This window comes from Salvelinus namaycush, chromosome 8 (assembly GCF_016432855.1).
Source record: "Salvelinus namaycush isolate Seneca chromosome 8, SaNama_1.0, whole genome shotgun sequence".
Lineage (NCBI taxonomy): Eukaryota > Metazoa > Chordata > Actinopteri > Salmoniformes > Salmonidae > Salvelinus > Salvelinus namaycush.
In genome coordinates this window covers 59,080,547-59,099,087 of record NC_052314.1, presented here as the reverse complement: position 1 = coordinate 59,099,087, position 18,541 = coordinate 59,080,547, and the positions used below count along the sequence as shown (strand labels likewise).

Genomic DNA, 18,541 nt, shown 5'->3' with positions numbered 1-18,541 from the left:
AAAATGAAAAAAGTGATTGAAATATATTGAAATAAATACAAAAAAGACGAAAAGAACATCAAATTTACACGGGACAACAACAAACACGTCCGCACTGCCACGCCATCTTGGAACATACGGGAATGGGCAGGAATGTACTAGTAGACCAGGTAGTCAAAAGAGCTTTAAAACTATATATAATTGATATTCCCACTCCACTGGGTAGAGGTGAATCCGAATGCAGTAGAGGCTGGTGGGAGGAGCTATAGGAGATCAGGCTCATTGTAATTGCTGGAGTGGAATGAATGGAACGGAGTCAAACATGTGGTTTCCATATGTTTGATACCCTCAATTCATTACATTCCAGCCATTACAATGAGCCCGTCCTCCTATAGCTCCCCACACCAGCCTCCACTGGCCAAATGTAAGATTAGAGGCATTATGATATATGTGTGGCAGCGAGTCCAAGGGCTGACATTTATACACCGTCTAAAGGTGGGTGGACCAAGACTCAAAGATCATGTATGGCTCTTTTTTATTTTCTTAGTAGTACAGGATAAGGTAGGAAGGTTTCGTTTTTTCTTAATGTTTGTTTATGTATTATTATAGTTTGTAAACTGTGATGACTACACACTCCAGTACAGTAGGTGGCGGCATGCACCTCTAACGGTTGTTTGTGGACCGCCATAACACCATAAGCGAAGAAACCGTAGTAAACGAAAGTACAGTCACCAAGAGCAATTTCCATGTTAGCTTTTTTAATTGTTGTTAGAACTCAAAATAAGATTAATTTAACCGCACAGCATCACACTTACTCCAGGTATTCTTTAAATTTCATTGGAGACAGGACTTGGATGTGAATTAGGTAGATGTGAACTAGGTAACGTTAACGCTAGCTAGCTGCTAACGTTAGCTAAAAATGGCTAACTGTATGGCTTTTCACACTCAAATGGCATCCATCATGGAGGTGCTAGCGAATGCAGCCGTGGCAGAGATCTGTAAACTCGTAGATGACGATTATGCAGTGTTTCGTTTGGAAATAACTCAAAGCCAGAAAGAAAACAAGGCATTGCGGAGGAAACTACAGCAACTGGAAATTAAGGTGTCACGGGACAGAGCAGACAGGACCATGCGAGAGCGCGTCCTCGCCAGTCCCAGTGTCAAGATCCTCGACCGATACAGAGGAAAGGCAAAAGGTACATTTTGGCGGAGGTTGCGCGGGGTGTCTCCTTTTATATAGAGCTCAGTGCCTGTCGCCCCGTTCCCCTCTTCATATGTGTTGGGTCTTGGTCAGTTTTTGGATATAATTCACCTGATTAATTGGCTATCTTGCACATAGACACGATATCATATTCTAACCAGATTATTGATTTACTGCATTTCCGGTTATTTACTAAATGAAAACAATGTGATGCATGGAACACAATACATCGATCTATAAATAGTATATTAAGAGGTTGAGAAGTGTTACCTTACATCCTTGCCAATTCTAGACTGTGTCAATAGTATACAATATACCTAACCACCTCTTTTCCCCCAGTCACTCTCTCAGGTGAAGGACATCACACTGGAGGCCACAGAAACTTTGTGAAGCCAGCGGGACAAAATACATGGAGAGATGACCAACCAATCACTGTTGATGAGGGAATAGGAAATGCAACCCATCATGTTATAGAGGTTAGTATAATAGTGTTACATAAAAAAGTACAGTTACTTTGTAAATCAAATGTGGACAGTTTATTTCAGAAAGGCTCCTCTCAGTTATTCACTTGCTTACATGTACATCCTTATTTATCTGCCATAAGGGAGCTTGTGAGACTTCCCCATGACATTGTTATCCAATTCAACCCATGTACCGGTAATAACCTCCTCTCTTCTTTTGTCAGTCTGCAGAGGCTGCAGGTCCTGGGGTCAAGCAGGAAGAGTCTGAAGGAGAGGTGGACCCACGACACAGTAGAGACATCCAGACTGGAGCGGCTGGAGCGCCCCCTGTTGCCACGGAGAACCCCACCACCGCCCAAGATCAATCAAGGACCCGATGCAGCATCATGGTCAGTGGAACGCTGAATGCCATCCTCAAGTCAGAGACAGACACCAAGACCTTAACGGGGCTGAACCGACTGGGCTGTCCTCCTGCTCCAAGCTCAGAGTATTTACTTTATGGCAACACAAGCCCGAGGACTGTTCTGTCCCATCGGGACTCAGGTGACACTTTACAGACTGTCAATGATCCATCCTGTTCATACACTACAGAGATGATACCTGGTGACATGCCTGTGGTATTTGATGCACAGACTAATCCTATGAAAGTGGACTGGAACCAGTACAGTAGTAGTGGATACTCTGAAGGGTGCCTAGATAAGAAAGGGGAGAGCCTGGTCGTAGATGAGGTGACTGTGAAAGTGGAGGGCGACGCTCCTCTGACATGGAATGCATACGAAACTCACTTAGGAGAAGGACACTCACAAGGCAACACCATTGACTTCTTAGACTACAGGGAAAGCTTGGAGACAAATCTAAATGTCATGACCCACTCCCCTTTACACACGTTTACACACGATCCATTATCCATGTCGATGGGGCCCTCCGATTCACACAGGGAACAAATGACCAAGGCGCGTGGAGAGGGAGCCATATCAGGCAATGGTAAAGAGAAACGGTTCCTTTGCATGTTCTGTAACAAAGGCTTCAGCTGCCCCCAGAAGGTGGACATCCACCAGAGGGTCCACACAGGGGTGAAACCCTTCAGTTGTACCCAGTGTCACATGCGCTTCGCCCAGGCATGCACCCTGAAGAGGCACCAGAGGGTCCACACAGGGGAGAAACCCTTCAGCTGTACCCAGTGCCACATGCGCTTCGCCCAGGCTGGTGACCTGAAGAGGCACCAGAGAGTCCACACGGGAGAGAGGCCCTTCGCCTGTGCGCACTGTGGAAAGAGGTTCTCAGAGAAGAGCTACCTCAGGTTACACCAGCAGAAAAAACACTCCACTCTAACAAACACTTTTATATCAAAAGACAAAGATTCATTTTAGTTGTCATCAGAAAATATCCACAGATGCATTTGGATATTCCTGGGTAGAATATTATATCCAGATATTGTGTGATATATAAGGCATAGTGTATATACAGTGACTACAGTGCATTTGGAAGGTATTCAGACCCCTTGACTTTCTCCACATTTTGTTACGTTACAGCCTTATTCTAAAATTGATTAAATTGTTGTTTTCCCTCAATCTACACACAATACCCCATAATGACAAAGCAAAACCAGGTTTATAAATGTATGTATTTGTATTAAAAAGAAACTGAAATATCTCATTTACATAAGTATTCAGACCTTTTTACTCAGTACTTTTTTGAACACCTTTGGCAGAAATTACAGCCTCAAGTCTTCTTGGGTATGACACCACAAACTTGGCACACCTGTATTTGGGAAGTTTCTCAGATTCTTCTCTGCAGATGCGCTCAAGCTCTGTCAGGTTGGATGGGGAGCGTCGCTGCACAGCTATGTTCAGGTCTCCAGAGATGTTCGATCGGGTTCAAGTCCGGGCACTGGCTGGACCACTCAATGACATTCAGACTTGGGGCCTCCCGGGTGGCGCAGTGGGCACTGCATCGCAGTGCTAGCTGCGCCACCAGAGTCTCTGGGTTCGCGCCCAGGCTCTGTCGCAGCCGGCCGCGACCGGGAGGTCCGTGGGGCGACGCACAATTGGGCTAGCGTCGTCCGGGTTAGGGAGGGTTTGGCCGGTAGGGATATTCTTGTCTCATCGCGCTCCAGCGACTCCTGTGGCGTGCCGGGCGCAGTGCGCGCTAACCAAGGGGGCCAGGTGCACAGTGTTTCCTCCGACACATTGGTGCGGCTGGCTTCCGGGTTGGAGGCGCGCTGTGTTAAGAAGCAGTGCGGCTTGGTTGGGTTGTGCTTCGGAGGACGCGTGGCTTTCGACCTTCGTCTCTCCCGAGCCCGTACGGGAGTTGTAGCGATGAGACAAGATAGTAATTACTAGCGATTGGATACCACGAAAATTGGGGAGAAAAGGGGATAAAATTAAAAATAAAGACATTCAGACTTGTCCCGAAGCAACTCCTGTGTTGTCTTGGCTGTGTGCTTAGGGTCGTTGTACTTTTGGAAGGTGAACCTTCGCCCGCGTCTGAAGTCCTGAGCGCTCTGGAGCAGGTTTTCATCATCTCTGTACTTTGCTCTTTTCATCTTTCCCCCGATCCTGACTAGTCTCCCAGTTCCTGCTGCTGAAAAATGGTGCAAGGTTTCCTCCAGATGTGACGCTTGGCATTCAGGACAGAAAATCTTGTTTCTCATGGTGTGAGAGTCCATTAGATGCTTTTTGGAAACTCCAAGTGGGCTGTCATGTGCCTTTTACTAAGGAGTAGCTTCCTTCTGGCCACTCTACCATAAAAGGCCTGATTGGTGGAGTTCTGCAGAGATGGTTGTCCTTCTGGAAGGTTATCCCATCTCCACAGAGGAACTCTGTCAGAGTGACCATCAGGTTCTTGGTCACCTCCCTGATGAAGGCCTTCTCCCCAGATTGTTCAGTTTGGCCGGGCGGCCAGCTCTAGGAAGAGTCTTGGTGGTTCCAAACTTCTTCCATTTAAGAATGATGGAGGCCACTGTGTTCTTGGGGACCTTCAATGCTGCAGACATTTTTTTGGTACCCTTCCCCAGATCTGTGCCTCGACACAATCCTGCCTCGGAGCTCTACGGCCAATTCCTTCGACCTCATGGCTTGGTTTTTGCTCTGCCATGCACTGTCAACTGTGGGACCTTATATAGACAGGCGTGTGCCTTTCCAAATCATGCCCAATCAATTGAATTTACCACAAGTCGACTCCAATCAAGTTGTAGAAACATCTCAAGGATGATCAATGGAAACAGGATGCACCTGAGCTCAATTTCGAGTCTCATAGCAAAGGGTCTGAATACTTATGTAAATAAGGTATTTTGTTTTAAAAAATGTAATACATTTGCAAAATTTTAAAAAAGGTTTTCGCTTCATCATTATGGAGTATTGAGGATTTTCTTTTTTATGTAATCCATTTTAGAATAAGGCTGTGACGTAACAATGTGTAAAGTCAAGGAGTCTGAATACTTTCCAAAGGCACTGTAGCTCCTTTGATATTTGTTTTGTTCCTGACCAGTGGTGGAAAAAGTACAAGTCATACTTGAATAAAAGTAAAGATACTTTAATAGAAAATGACAAGTAAAATTAAGTCACCCAGTAAAATACTACTTGAGTAAAAGTGTTAATTTCTAATTCACACATTCTTGTTTTTTATTTATTTACAGGGAGCCAGGGGCTTACTACAAACAAAGCATTTGTGTTCAGTGAGTGTGCCAGATCAGAGGCAGTAGGGATGACCAGGGATGTTCTCTTGATAAGTGTGTGAATTGGACCATTTTCCTGTCAAAATGTAACAAGTACTTTTGGGTGTTAGGGAAAATGTATGGAGTAAAAAGTACATTATTTTCTTTACGAATGTAGTAAAAGTTGTCAAATATAAATAGTAAAGTACAGATACCCCAAAAAACTACTTAAGTAGTACTTTAAAGTATTTTTACTTAAGTACTTTACACCACTGATCCTGACAAACTCCTCAGTCCCTACCGATGACAAGCATACCCATAACATGATGCTGCCACCACAATACTTAAATAGAGAGGGCTTCATTCTGTTGTATTGGATTTGAGACAACCCTCTTTAAAAAAAAAATTCAGGCCAAAAATGTAATGTAAGTGCAATGTTGTTGATCTCTTTGTATTTCAAGTATTGTGATGGCAGCATCATGTTATGGTTATGTCACCGGCAGGGACTAGGGAATTTATGATCAAAATAAATATGAAACGAAAAAAGAAACTCACCTCAGTCTTCTGAAAACCCTGGGATAGGGTTTTATTTTTCTGTGGGACAGTTACACAGAGGTGTTGAGAGTTCCTGAGTGATCTAGTCTCAGTATAGTGACTTAAATCAGCTTTTAAAAAATCGGAGACAAGGTTTGAATATGGCTGTCCAATGATTCCCAATTTTGACAACAATGGATATAGTGTTGTGCGAAGTCGGTAGAATCTTATTCCAAATTATTCACAGCTGTAATGGCAGCCAAAATGTGCTTCCACTAAGTATTAACTGATGCGGGTGGAGACTTGTTCTATAATGTTCTATAACTTTCTTTTACTTGAAAATTTGGAGATGGTTGTGTAGATCTGCAGGAAATTGTAATGTAATCCCTTTTCATATTTAATTTTGAGGCAGCAAAATGTGAAAAAAAGTTAAAGGTGGTGTAGACTTTCTATATGCACTGTACGCCTAAAAAGTCTGTTACATATTGTGTTTGTACTGTGTAGGCTATAATGATCACAAATGCCTTTTTTATTACTTCCATTCAACTACTTGTTTTTTTCCCCCAGGACACCTTTTATTGATAACATTTATGCAGTTTATCATGCAGATTTGTAGTAAAGACATATGTGTGTGTGGTTTTCATATGGTTTGTTTAAAACTTGTTTATGTTTAATAAACACAAAATGGGACTTAATTCAAATACTTTTCTCATTGAGATTCTTTAGTGTACATCACATCTGATCTCATGCTATTCTGCATAAGCATGACAGTTATAACCAATACATATTGAACAAAAATATTAACACAACATGTAAAGTGTTGGTTTCATGAGCTGAAATAAAAGACCCCAGAAATGTAACATATGCACAAAAAGATTATTTCTCTAAAATGTTGTGCACACATTTCTTTACATCCCTGTTATTGACCATTTCTCATTTGCCAAGATAATCCATCCAACTGACAGGTGTGGCATATCAAGAAGCTGATTAAACAGCATAATCATTACACAGGTGCACCTTGTGCTGGGACAAAAGGCCACTAAAATGTGTGGTTGTCGCACAACACAATGTCACAGATGTCTCAAGTTGAGGGAGCGTGCAATTGGCATGCTGACTGCAGGAATGTCCTCCAGCGCTGTTGCCAGTGAATTAAATGTTAATTTCTCTACCATAAGCCGTCTCCAATGTCGTTTTTAGAGAATTTGGCAGTTCATCCAAACGGTTCACAACCGCAGACCACGTGTATGGCGTCGTGTTGGCGAACGGTTTGCTGATGTCAACGTTGTGAACAGAGTGCACCATGGTGGTGTTGGGGTTATGGTATTGCCAGTCATAAGTTACAAACACAATTGCATTTTATCGATGGCAATTTGAATGCACAGAGATACTTTGACAAGCTCTTGAGTCAAGCTCCTGAGACAAGCTCCATTGTCGTGCCATTCGTCAGCCACCATCATCTCATGTTTCAGCATGATAATGCACTGCCCCATGTCGCAAGGATCTGTACACAATTCCTGGAAGCTGAAAATGTCCCAGTTCTTCCATGGCCTGCATACGCACCAGACACGTCACCCATTGAACATGTTTGGGATGCTCTGGATTGATGTGTATGATAGCGTGTTCCAGTTCCCGCCAATATCCAGCAACTTCGCACAGTATTTGAAGAGGAGTGGAACAACCTTCCACAGGCCACAATAAACAGTCTGATCAACTCTATGCGAAGGAGATGTATAAACTGCATGAGGCAAATGGTGGTCACACCAGATACTGACTGGTTTTCTGATCTACACCCTTACCTTTTTTTTCCTTGCCCAATGAGAAGATTCTCCATAGCAGGGTGCTCATATCATATTTCTTGATCCAACATCCTCTCACTCTGTACCTCTTACAGTCAGTAGACTTGGAGGATGGGAAGGCTGATCTGCTGCTAGTCAAAGAGGAGACAACAGACAACGGACCAGAGAGCATTGATCTGCTGAGTGGACTAAAGATGGAGGAGCAAGGTAAGGGAGACATACATATACAGAACATAATAGATATACTTCAATGGGAATAGTGATGCAGCTGGCTATTTTTTTCCATAAAACTCCATATGTAGACTTTTCACTGCCATGCTTATAAAGTCTATTTTGGAATCTCTTCCTGCAGGTGGTTGGCTGGAGGCTAACAGAGGACACTGGGTGGCCATCTTGGATTCCAAGACAGGTTTAGCCAAGATCCCAGGGGACAACATTACTGAGCAGGCCAAGATCAGAGGCTAAATAGTAGAGGTCAATGGATGGGACAGCGTCCTCAATTCTGGGCTGGGGAACAACACTGTTAACCACAAAACAACAACCGAACTTGGTTTCCATGACAACAGACTGGCTGTTTACCAGGGCAAGGTGAAAATTTGGTCTGCGGGGACGGGGATATGTCCGTATGCGGCTGGAGAGAACAGACACAGACTCGGCTAGCGATGCTTCGTTCTGACCCTATAGTTGTGATTCAGAGAGACTGATGGCACCTCAGGTTAACCCCCTAACAGGTGCTGCCTTCAGCCTGCCTTCTATAGGATCTATCAACTGAAACATGGACCCTGCGACAACACAGACACTCCCTGGTCGTTGTCCTCCTCACAGTCTCCTAATGTTAAACCAGACCTCAGACAATGCCAGTGTCTCAACTCTAAATGGCTACACAAGACCATTGACAAATGTCAATAGTTGTAACGCTATCAGCAGATTCGGTGGTAAAGAGAAGCGCTTCCCATGTTCATTCTGTGGGGAAGCCTTCAGCTGCCCCCTAAAGGTGGAGATCCACCAGAGGATCCACACATGGGAGATACCCTTCATCTTTACCCAGTGTCACTTGTGCTTCGCCCAGGCTGGCCAACTGAAGAGGTACCAAATGGTCCACATAGGGGAGAAATCCTAAAGCTGTCCCCAGTGTGAGGATAGGTTCTCCCACCAGCTAAATATACACCTGAAGGTCCACACTGGAGAGAGGCCGTTCGTATGTATGCACTGCAGAAAAAGGTTCTGAGAGAGGAGCTACCTCAGGATACACCAGAAGAAAATGCACATGGCCCATGTATAGTGACATTTAATGCAGTACTAGTGTGTTTGTAGTTCATTCTGTTTTGGATATATAGAGCCCCACAGTGGAGGTGTCATAATATCCATAAAACCTAGCGGTCAAACAGGGAAATGGTTGCAATCATTTCCCCACCATTCATTTTTCCCATAGAGGATTTTAGAAATACTTAAAATAAGGCCTGTGTTTTGTGTATGTCACGCTCTGACCTTAGATATCTATGTTTACTTTATATTTTGGTTAGGTCAGGGTGTGACGAGGGTGGGTATGCTAGTTTTTGTATTGTCTAGGGGTTTTGTATTGTCTAGGGTTTTTGTAAGTCTAGGGTATGTAGGTCTAGGTGATGTGTAGGTTTATGGTGGCCTGATATGGTTCCCAATCAGAGGCAGCTGTTTATCGTTGTCTCTGATTGGGGATCATATTTAGGTAGCCATTTTCCCTTTTGTGTTCGTGGTTCTTGTCTATGTGTAGTTGCCTCTCAGCACTCATTTGTATAGCTTCACGTTTTGTTCAGTGTTCATTCTTTTAATAAAGAAGAATGTACGCATACCACGCTGCGCCTTGGTCTGCTCCTTTTGACGGTCGTGACAGTGTAGGCTTACCGTGGGGTGACGTTTTGATAACCATGTAAATCTCTCTCGGACAAGGTGAATTTCATCAATATATTCAGCTCTATTTACTCTCAGATTCTAAAATGCTAATTAGCATCAAAGTAGACATCATGCAAGACTACAAATCCCTGCAAAGCCATCTCTAGCTGACACCTTTGCTAATTGGTTTGTGTCCCTTTAAAACTTGCAGAAGACAGTGCACAGAATTGTACATTTAAAGAAATATAGCCAATTTATTCATGACTAAATTTAGCTAACATTAGATAGTTAATCCAGAGATTCTTACCTTTGCCTCAATTCAGCAGTCTCGTCCAGATCATCATGGCATTTGTAGTTCTTTATGATAGCCACATTAGCAGTAAATTAGCATTTTATTTTGGGGGGTTAAATACAGGCAAATATATTGATAAAAATCACCTTCTCCTAGAGAGATTTACAGTTATCAAAACGTCACGTCAGGGTAAGCCTACACGAAACACAGCCCTTATTTGTAGTGGTTCTTAAATCCCCTATGGGGAAAATGAATGGTGGAAAAACAACTGGAAAAATGTACTTGTTTGACCGCTAGGTTATATGGGTATTATGACTCATACTGTGGTACTCTATAGGGAACTGGATGAGGTGAACTGAAGAAAGAATGAGTATGATGAGGCAGAGTAGATGATATGGTGATGGATGGTGTCTGTAAAAATGTTTCACTGATGAAAAGTGACAACCTTGTCCTGTTGTTTGATGATGGTGTTTTATAATGAGGAAATGATAGTGCCTTAATTCATGTTTACTTGATATGAAGTACTGAAGATGTATGTCATGTTAAACCTTCTCCAAAGTATTCAAAAATAAATTTTATCAAAGTGAGGGTACCAGATTTACAGAAAATGTAAAGTGTTACCATAGTGAGAAAAGTTATTCTACTTGTCACAGGTATAGTTTTGTGCAGTAAAAGTACATTGTTGAAATTAAATACAAAATGTATTCTGTGCTGACTGACTTGGTTATTTTTGTGTCATTGCAGTGACTGAGTTCTGTATATCAGTTGAAACAAAACATTATACTTAATTCTTGAATCAACACATATGATAACCAGTGCCTGCAACCTGGTTCAGGTTATCAGTCAACTTACCGGTGTAGTTACAAACAGCACAGGAATTAAATCATCAACATGTATTGATCACATCTTTACAAATGCTGCAGAAATTTGCTTGAAAGCAGTATCCAGATCCATCGGATGTAGTGATCACAATATAGTAGCCATATCTAGGAAAACCAAAGTTCCAAAGGCTGGGCCTAATATAATGTATAAGGTCATACAAGAAGTTTTGTAGTGATTCCTATGTTACTGATGTAAAGAATATCTGTTGGTCCGTGGTGTGTAATGAGGAGCAAACAGACACTGCACTTGACACATTTATGGAATTGCTTATTCCAGTTGTTAATATGCATGTACCTATTAAGAAAATGACAACAAACTTAAATCCCCGTGGATTGATGAGGAATTGAAAAATGGTATGGTTGAGAGGGAGGAGGCAAAAGGAATGGCAAATAAGTCTGGCTCCACAACTGATTGGCAAACTTATTGCAAATTGACAAATCATGTGACTAAACTGAATAAAAGGAGTAACTACACTATGAAACAAAGATAAATTAAATAAAGAATGATAGGTAAAACCTTTGGAGCACCTTAAATGACATTTTGGGGAAAAAAGGCAAAGTCAACTCCATTCACTAAATCATTCATCACAAAACCAACTGATATTGCCAACTACTTTAATGATTTTTTTCATTGGCAAGATTAGCAAACTTAGGCATGATATGCCAGCAATAAATGCTGACACTACACATCCAAGTATATCTTACCAAATTATGAAAGATAAGCACCGTAATTTAAAATTCCGTAAAGTTAGTGTGGAAGAGGTACATTTTTTTATTGTTGTCTATCAACAATGACAAACCACCGGGGTCTGACAACTTGGATGGAAAATTACTGAGGATAATAGCGGACGATATTGCCACTCCTATTTGCCATATTTTAAATTTAAGCCTACTAGAATGTGTGTGCCCCCAGGCTTGGAGGGAAGCTAAAGTCATTCCCTCATTCTAAGAATAGTAAAGCCCCCTTTACTGGCTCAAATAGCCAACCAATCAGCCTGTTGCCAACCCTTAGTAAACTTTAGGGAAAAATGGTGTTTGACCAGATACAATGCTATTTTCTAGTAAACAAATTTACAACAGACTTTCAGCACACATATAGGGAAGAACACTCAACAAGCACGGCACTTACACAAATGACTGATGATTGGCGAGAGAAATTGATGATAAAAATATTGTGGGGGCTGTTTTGTTAGACTTCACTTCGGCTTTTGACATTAACGATCATAGTCTGCTGCTGGAAAAACTTGTGTTATGGTTTTACACCCCCTGCTATATTGTGAATAAAGAGTTACTTGTCTAACAGAACACAGAGGGTGCTCTTAAATGGAAGCCTCTTCAACATATTTCAGGTAGAATCAGGAATTCCCCAAGGCAGCTGTCTAGGCCCATTACCCTTTTCAATCTTTACTAATGAATTGCCACTGGCTTTGAGGAAAGCCAGAGTGTCTATGTATGCGGATGACTCAACACTATACACGTCAGCTCATACAGCGACTGATATTACTGCAACACTTAATAAAGAGTTGCAGTTAGTTTCAGAGTGGGTGGCAAGGAATAAGCTAGTCCTAAATATTTCTAAAACTAAAAGCATTGTATTTGGGACAAATCATTCACTTAACCCTAAACCTCAACTAAATCATGTGGAAATTGAGCAAGTTGAGGTGACTAAACTGCTTGGACTTACCCTGGATTGTAAACTGTCATGGTCAAACATATTGATACAACAGTAGCTAAGATGGGGAGAAGTATGTCCATAATAAAGCGCTGCTCTACCTTCTTAACAGCACTATCAACAAGGAAGATCCTACAGGCCATAGTTATAGCACCTGGACTGCTGTTCAGTCGTGCCACAAAAAAGGACTTAGGAAAATTGCAATTGGTTCAGAACAGGGCAGCACAGCTGGCCCTTGGATGTACACAGAGAGCTAATATTAGTAATATGGATGTCAATCTCTCCTGGCTCAAAGTGGAGGAAAGATAGAGTTCATCACTACTTGCATTTATGAGAGGTATTGACATGTTGAATGCACCGCGCTGTCTGTTTGAACTACTGGCGCACAGCTCGGACATCCATGCATATGCCACAAAAGGTCTCTTCACAATCCCCATGTCCAGAACAGACTTTGGAAGGAGCACAGTACAACATAGAGCCATGACTACATGGAACTCTATTCCACATCAAGTAAATGATGCAAGCAGTAAAATTAGATTTAAAAAACAGATTAAAAAAATAATAATCACCTCATGGAACAGCGGGGACTGTGAAGCAACAAACATAGGCATAGACACATGCATACACACACATGATAACGTACGAACACGTACACATGGATTTTGTACTGTAGATATGTGGTAGTTGTGGAGTATGGGCCTGAGGGCACACAGTGTGTTGTCTGTAAATGTATTGTAATGTTTTTTAAATTGTATAAACCGCCTTAATTTTGCTGGACTCCAGCTAATGGGGATCCATAATAAATAAAAATACAAACCATGAGGGATAAAGACTCCATCACCACCACACAGAACAATGGACAGGTGTACTGAACAACCTCAGTCCTGGTGGTCATCAGAGACAGAGGCTCCAGTCAGGGATCCAGTCTGCAGCCCAGACCCTTCTCTTCACAGTCTCAGTGCAAGGATGAAGCAGGGCCTGATAGAGATAGACCCTCCTGTTCCTATGATACAAACACCACAGTATCCATGATGAACAGAGCAGGTCACCCTGGGCTTCAGACTTCACAGAGAGTGGTGGGAGACCCTCTGGTGGTAGTCTTTCAGGAAGTGCCTAGTGTCTCAGTTCATAGAAAGCCTGGGCTTGGACCTGGGTCTAGCTATCCTCAGCTACCTCATGGCTACCGCACCGATACAGACAGGGTCAGGATGGGTGTTCACCACGAGAGGTACCTAGCCTATAACACAACACACAATTCCAACAACATCCAAACAATGGCAAGAGGTCAAGGAGGGAGCTGAAAGATTAACCACCTGAGGGTGGTGACTCCTGCTTCTACCTCTGGTGTAATTGGGTCTCAACGTTGGAGTCGAGCATTAGGACGGACGCAGACAAGCCGTACAGCTGCCCCACGTGTGGGAAGAGCTTTACTTAGGCAACCTATGTGAAGAAGCAACAGACCGTTCACACCAAGGACATTCCCTTCAAGTGCAAACTATGTTACTGTCACGCCCTGGCCTTAGTTATCTTTGTTTTCTGTATTATTTTAGTTAGGTCAGGGTGTGACAGGGGGGATGTTTGTGTGTATTTGTCTCATCTTGGGTGGTTGTATTGTATAGGGGGTTTTGTAGTTTATGGGGTTGTGTTCAGTGTAGGTGTCTAGGTATGTCTATGGTTGCCTGAGTGGTTCTCAATCAGAGACAGCTGTCTTTCATTGTCTCTGATTGGGAGCCATATTTAAGGCAGCCATAGGCATTAGGCTGTTGTGGGTAATTGTCTATGTCTAACGTTAGTAGCTTGTGTATGCACTTTCGTTTGTAGCTTCACTGTTGTTTTGTTTAGTATTTGTAAAAGTGTTCGTTTCGTGTTTCGTCTTCTCTAATGAAAGAAGATGTATTTGTATCACGCTGCGCCTTGGTCCACTCTTCCTCATCAAGACGATCGTGACAGTTACAAGAGCTTCTCCTTCCTGACTAAGCTTACCAGACATAAGTGTCCACAATGGGGAGAAGTCGTAGCATTGTGGATTTAGCTGACATATTATAGTCATCATGTGAAGTGTCTTAGAGAGAGTTTTTTTTGGATGACTAAATCCCTCAGTTGAGCATCTGGGCATGCTGTCTTTCTCACATTATACATACTTGTTGTTTGGTGTGCTGGCATAGCCAAAACACTGTCATTGAAGTGTAACACTATATTTCCCCTCTAAATCTGGTTTTGCCTATGTTCTATTCATAGCAAATATAATGTCCCTCTTTTTAAAATTATTTTTAGGTCATTTATAGTAATCTTTCTAAACAACTCTGCTCTGAGTTTAAAAGATACCAGAGAGGACGAGGCTAAATCTGTTCATGAAAATAAGTCCACAAAGTGAGACATTTTTGTATGGAGGTAAATTATTTTTTCCCCTCTTGTTACTATTTTATTTTTAAACTCAGCATCGTTGGGAAGGGATCGTAAGCAAGCATTTCACAGTAAAGTATACACCGGTTGTATTCGGCGAATGCCACAAATAAAATGTTATTTTTAGATTTTGATGGGTGTTGAATTCAGTCAACAAAAATGTAATTGCTAATTTGCTACATGAGGCTTATTTGACTGAATATCAGTTTCGTAATTATTAGGTTACGAATGCACTGATGGGTGGACCCACGTGGCATTTCGTCAACTTACCCAAAAACTATGTCAAATTAGAGTTGTGCCTGTTGTCAGAGAGAGGACTCATCATGGATATAATCCATTTTAGCATGGACATTGCCATTGAAGGCTTCCACCATTTTTAAAGAAGTCAACTGGGTAGGGATTCCTATGAGTTGGGAGCAATTAGCCAATTAAGAAGAAAATGTACTACTTTAAAATGGAGATAGCCTCAATGGCGCTGCCATAGACTAAAAACATACGCTATAATAGCACAGATACCAAGTTGACGCCACGTTCAAAACAACTGGGAACTCGGAAATCTCAGACTGTACACTTCAGAGCGTTCAAGAAGACTGAGAACTCAGAATGAAATGAGCTCAGACTGGGAAAAAATCGTTTTGAGCAGTCATCCAACTTGGAATTCCAAGTCTGGGAACTCGGGCCTCTTCTAGTGCTCTGACTTTTCAACCTTTAGATCACTAACGTCATGATTTGACCGTTTTTTCCCCAGTTATCTTGAAAGCACCATCAATCCTCTATTTTGTTTTTTATTCTATTATTTGTGTACTTGTTTGACATTTTACTGCATTGTTAGGAGCTAATAACATAAGCATTTCGCTGTGCTCACTATATCATTTGCTAAATTGTGTACACAAACCAATAAACTTTGATCTCTCTCTATGGCCTGTTGTTCGCACTTGCATCTGCCGTCACATTAGCTATAATGTTCCCACCTGATCTCGCCTCCTCCCTTCCATCTAAGGACAAGTCTTTCCATTTTTAGAAAGACTATCTTGAATAGCTTGTCAATATAATACACAATCGTTGAAGAGGTTGGATGTGTAATGTAATAAGCAGTACCCCATTTCCAGTGGTGTAAAACAGTTATTAAAATACTATAAAGTACTACTTGAGTAGTTTTTGGGGGTCTGTACTTTACAATGTATATTTGACAACTTTTACTCCACTACATTACTAAAGAAAATATGTACTTTTTACTCCCATACATTTTTCATGACGTCAAAAAGTACTTCTTAAATTTAGAATGCTCAGACAGGACAGCAATATCGTCCAATTCTTGCACCTATCAATACAAGGCGTTGTCATCCCTACTGCCTCTGATCTGGCGGAATCACTAAACACAAATACTGCATTTGTAAATTATATCTGAGTGTTGGAGTGTGCCCGTCTGTCCATAAATAAAAATAAGAAAGTCGTGCTGTCTGGTTTGCTTAATATAAGGAATTTGATATATAGCATTTACTTTTACGAAAGTATGGCAATTGAGTACTTTTTCCATCACTGCATATTTTGAAGAACAGCGCAAATTCCGTTTTTATTTAGCCACACCCTTTGACCTATGACGCCAACCAATAACAACTTATATTCCGTGTAAACGGAAGTAAACAATGACCAAGAACAATTTCCACGTTAGCGTCTTTATTTAGACGTTTATGAACAGAATGGAAGTCAAAATATGACTCATTTAACTGCACATTTACCCCAGGTAGTGTTTAATTCGCGCTGGAGACTGGACTTAGTTGATAGGTGTTATCTAGGTAGGGCTAGCTAACTAGCTGCTATGGTTTTTCACACTCAAATAGCCTCCATCATGGAGGTGCTAGCGAATGCAGCCGTGGCAGAGGTCTGTAAACTCGTCGACGACGACTATGCAGTGTTTCGTTTGGAAATAACTCAAAGCCAGAAAGAAAACAGGGCATTGCGGAGGAAACTACAGCTACTGGAAATGAAGGTGGTACGGGAGCGCGTTCTCGTCAGCCGTCCCAGTAGTGTCAAGATCCTCGACCGATACAGAGGAATGGCAAGAGGTACATTTTGTAGAAGGTCGAGGCTGCGGGGCCTGTCGCCCCGTTCCCCTCTGCGCATGTGTGACTTTAGATGCATTAACCGAGCGAGGAAGAGGCGAAGCGATAATTTTTCTCAACCCAAAATCTGTCCACGAAAATAAGGCCAGGAAGGCTTATTTTTGTATGGAGGTAAATGAGTGTCGAATTTGGTCAACAAAAAAATTAATGGCTAATTTGCTACGTGAGGCATATTTGATCAATATAAGTTTCATAATGGTTAGGTTGTTACCAAAGCACTGATATAAGTGGTATTTCTGCAAATTTGGGGAAAAAACACCTTTATGTCAGAGTTTTGCCTGTTGTCATTGAGATAGAGGACTCCTCATGGATATAACCTGTTTTTAGCATGGACATTGCCATTGAGGGCTTCCACCATTTTAAAGTAGTCAACAGGGTGGGGATTCCTATGAGTTGGGAGCAATCAGCCAAAGAGGAAGAAAAAAAATGGCCTACTTTCAAATAAATGGAAAGGAAAGGGGGATACCTAGTCAGTTGTACAACTGAATGCCTTCAACTGAAATGTGTCTCCGTATATAACCCAACCCCTCTGAATCAGAGATAGCCTCAATGGCCCTGCCCATGCTGTCACAGACTCTATAATGGCACAGATACAAAGATGAGTCGTCTATATATCTCTATTGACTAGAATGGTCCCACCTGATCTCGCCTCCTCCCGCCTGTCTTCCATCTTTGAGGACATTTATATTATCAGAGCTGTCACTCTAATATCTTGTCAACATAATAGACAATCTTTGATTAACCACATACAGTATGGTTAACCAGAATTGGGTCTTGGTCAGTTTTTGGATTGTATGCAATAATTCCCCTGATTACTTAGCTATCTTGCACAAAGACACAATATCATATTCTAACCAGATTCTTGATTTACTGCATTTCCTAGTATTTAATAATTGAAAACAATAAGATGCATGGAACATAATCAATCTATGAATAGTACACTGCTCAAAAAAATAAAGGGAACACTTAAACAACACAATGTAACTCCAAGTCAATCACACTTCTGTGAAATCAAACTGTCCACTTAGGAAGCAACACTGATTGACAATAAATTTCGCATGCTGTTGTGCAAATGGAATAGACAACAGGTGGAAATTATAGGCAATTAGCAAGACACCCCCAATAAAGGAGTGGTTCTGCAGGTGGTGACCACAGACCACTTCTCAGTTCCTATGCTTCCTGGCTGATGTTTTGGTCACTTTTGAATGCTGGCGGTGCTTTCACTCTAGTGGTAGCATGAGACGGAGTCTACAACCCACACAAGTGGCTCAGGTAGTGCAGCTCATCCAGGATGGCACATCAATGCGAGCTGTGGCAAGAAGGTTTGCCGTGTCTGTCAGCGTAGTGTCCAGAGCATGGAGGCGCTACCAGGAGACAGGCCAGTACATCAGGAGACGTGGAGGAGGGCAACAACCCAGCAGCAGGACCGCTACCTCCGCCTTTGTGCAAGGAGGAGCACTGCCAGAGCCCTGCAAAATGACCTCCAGCAGGCCACAAATGTGCATGTGTCTGCTCAAACGGTCAGAAACAGACTCCATGAGGGTGGTATGAGGGCCCGACGTCCACAGGTGGGGGTTGTGCTTACAGCCCAACACCGTGCAGGACGTTTGGCATTTGCCAGAGAACACCAAGATTGGCAAATTCGCCACTGGCGCCCTGTGCTCTTCACAGATGA

The 18,541-nt window shown here is 42.2% G+C and overlaps 1 protein-coding gene across 1 annotated transcript; it reads left to right on the top strand.

Annotated features, from left to right (window-relative positions):
- The first annotated feature begins 692 nt into the window (after positions 1-692).
- Positions 693-8,091, top strand: LOC120052227. The gene is made up of 5 exons (XM_038999051.1): positions 693-1,175; positions 1,520-1,656; positions 1,866-2,786; positions 7,722-7,833; positions 7,979-8,091. Exons 1-5 carry the CDS (start codon positions 899-901, stop codon positions 8,089-8,091), a joined length of 1,560 nt encoding a protein of 519 aa, XP_038854979.1. The 5' UTR covers positions 693-898.
- The last annotated feature ends 10,450 nt before the right edge of the window (positions 8,092-18,541 follow it).